Source organism: Lentinus tigrinus (genome assembly GCF_003813185.1).
Source record: "Lentinus tigrinus ALCF2SS1-7 unplaced genomic scaffold L226scaffold_118, whole genome shotgun sequence".
Lineage (NCBI taxonomy): Eukaryota > Fungi > Basidiomycota > Agaricomycetes > Polyporales > Polyporaceae > Lentinus > Lentinus tigrinus.
The window spans coordinates 4,010-6,868 of NW_027138027.1; the positions used below are offsets into that span (position 1 = coordinate 4,010).

The following is a 2,859-nucleotide window of genomic DNA, read 5'->3' on the forward strand; positions in this document are numbered from 1 at the left end:
CAGGAAATCACGTCGTCCATCGATCTATTGACACCGCCGCAATGCATTTTGAGCAGCATGCTTACATTACCGACTAGTGGCTCACAGTATGCTTATCGATGAAAAATACCAAGTCGTGCATCTGTAGGTATCTTAGTAGCTGTTTGACGATCTATCTGGGTCCTCGAACGCGGTACATACTATAGTGTGACTACGTAGCCATGTCAACCATTTATCTGGAGCTTGAGCTTCTGGAGCCTGTGGGTGTACGAACATGAGAATGGCCACTGGGTCTAACCCTGCTGAGCTCCGAGCTAAAACATAGTCCTGGACATCCAGCGCGGAGAGCCCACAGATTGTCAGGGAGGTTAGCTTGGGCATGGAGCCTCGAGCTGCAGAGGCAACGAAAGAGACCCAATATTCTATCTGAAGATGGACGAAGTCCAAGTACATATCGCGAATCTCGGCAAGTGAATGCCACAATTCCGCAAGCATGGCTGGGCTGCCGAGAATGGGAATGCCGAGATTGCGGATACTGAGCTCGCGCAATGTGCGGATGGAGATATGTGCGCCGGGGTGACAGAGTTTGTGCAGAAGCGGCGCGAAATGCGAAGCGCCAAGGGTACTGGCCTCGCACCAGTACAGGTCCAGATAAAGGGCCGTGAGGCTGGGTATTGCGAAGCTGTCGAGGAGGTACAGGCAGACCTCGAGGGAGAGTTCTGATAGAGCGAGCGTGTGAAGGGTGTGAAGGTGGAGACGTTGAAGGGGTGGCTGAAGTTCCTCTCCAGCGGTGTGGATAAGAAGCGACCCTCCTAGACGAAGCGTCTGTAGGCTGCGGGATGCGGACTCCAGGATGGTCAACAAGTTCTCGCCTTGGACCGGGTTGACTATGCTATCGATCGTGAGGTCTACCATGGTCGGTGCGATGACAGCGGATAGTGCCTCCCACGAGATGCTGCAGCCCCGCAGGGTCAGAGCGGAGAGAGAGAGGGGGGGGAGGGTTGTCGGTGGGAAGGGGATACGATGAGGAGGTGGGTGTGGCTCTGCACCCTGGTAATACCGCCTGGAGTGGTCTAAGGAGTTGACAGCAGAGAGGCGGAGTGAGGGTATCATCCCCATGGAGCTCATTGCGTCGAATAAAGAATTGACGATGTCATCGTGGTCAGCGAACAGCCGCAGCGACGTCAAACGGCCACTGTGCGCACGCAGGGCGTCAAGGGCTCGCTTAAAGAGCTCACAGTCGGCGGTGACAGTGGATCGGCTCGCTTGTCGATGGATGGAGGTCATGGAGTGAACAGGAGTGGGATTGAAATAGAATGACACTTGTAGTGGACGACCGCGCGAGTTGTCGAGGACATGGGGAAGAGCGATGATATTGACCTCCGGGCTAACCTCAACCTCAGTCCACCAAACCGATCTCTCTACGACAGCTGCCCTCCAATGTTTGCAGACGGAACGAAGGATGGTTCGAGCCTTCGGGAAAAAAGGCTTGGGGTTTGGAATGTGTGGGTGGCCGCAGGCAAGGATGTGAAGGGCGGGCTCGGTGGTTGGTTGATATGTGAGGTAATGGCCAAAGATCTCCAGCAAGATGTCCCAGGGAACGACTCGCACATAGGGGGAGTGGATCGTGTGAGTCGGAGCTAGGGCTATGCTGGTCAAGCCCGTGGACGGTTGGCTGGAAGCCGTAGCCCGCTTTCTCTTGGGTGGCATCTTTTGGCTTCATCGCGCAGCAACACAAACAAATTAGCCACCGAACAGAATCTGGTAACAGCGAAGAGCATACCATGCGACGATGGGGCTTGCCGGATCCGATGTGCACTAGTGAGGGACCGCAGCAGGGTGAAGTGCTGAACTGCTGCTGCAAGACAGTACGGACGTGCAGTGGACCCTACAGGATGGGGTCCGAAAGGGGGTGGGTCCAAGAGAGTGTGTCGCAAGGCACCGCGGGAAGACGTCCTGCAGGATATGAGGCGTACAGGACTGGGTGGGTGACACCAAGAGCGGGTGGGTCGAATGGGTTGGGGGCGAGCAACTTCCGGCACCGGGGCGGGATCAAGCTGGTAACAGCGTAATCTGCATATCCGCGATCAAACCAGGACGAGCCATCCGTTAGCACTAACAACATGACCTGCGCCGCATAGAGGTGAGTCGGTCATCCCCCATAGAGGCAGTATGCATCTGTGCACTAGCCATGTCACCGTCCAGAGGTCATGGCATGCCAAAAGTTTGAACCAGTCATGGCCGAAGAGGCCCCATTGGAATGTCGGCAAATAATTGAACAAGGGTTCAGAGGGGAGACGCAGCAGTTTGACTCGGCTATCATCAGCTCTGCCGCCCACGAAAATCTTGCGGCCTAGGCAGCAAATGTCGGATACATTCTTACCGAGGTCACAACAACGATGCTAGAGAATATGACGAGTAACTCAGCAGGTACATCGGATCGAGAGATACATATAAGCAGGACGAGGGAAGGTGCGTGGCCATGACTTCGGTGTCACAGAATGCACATGTCACGGTCACATGTGGTACCTGTCACACCGAAGTCATGGCCACGCACCTCGTGCCAGTGGGTTCCCATAACTCTGCACCGTGACTTGGCATGGTGCCGTACTATCAAACGTATACAACTTTCGTGCAGCATGATCTGGACACCTAAAGGCGGCCGGAGGGACACATGGCTTTATGAAACAACAAAGGTAAGTGTTCGGCAAACGTATTGAGCGCAATCTGACCGATCGAATCTCGTCGTAGGATGCGGCGCAATAAGCCGCGGCTGGCATGGGATGGGTGGGCCCTGCCAACGGGACGGAAGAGGGTTGCCAACCACTTCGTCAGACCGATTTGGCTCATTCGTGGCCGCCCACCGAGGCAGCGGTTTAT

At 55.4% G+C, this 2,859-nt stretch overlaps 1 protein-coding gene across 1 annotated transcript; it reads right to left on the reverse strand.

Annotated features, from left to right (window-relative positions):
• Positions 1-132: 132 nt before the first annotated feature.
• Positions 133-1,689, reverse strand: L226DRAFT_577034 (uncharacterized protein; the record flags this gene model as incomplete). The annotated part of the gene is made up of 1 exon (XM_067685495.1): positions 133-1,689. The coding sequence occupies one exon, from the start codon at positions 1,687-1,689 to the stop codon at positions 133-135; it is 1,557 nt and encodes a 518-aa protein (XP_067528266.1).
• Positions 1,690-2,859: the final 1,170 nt, after the last annotated feature.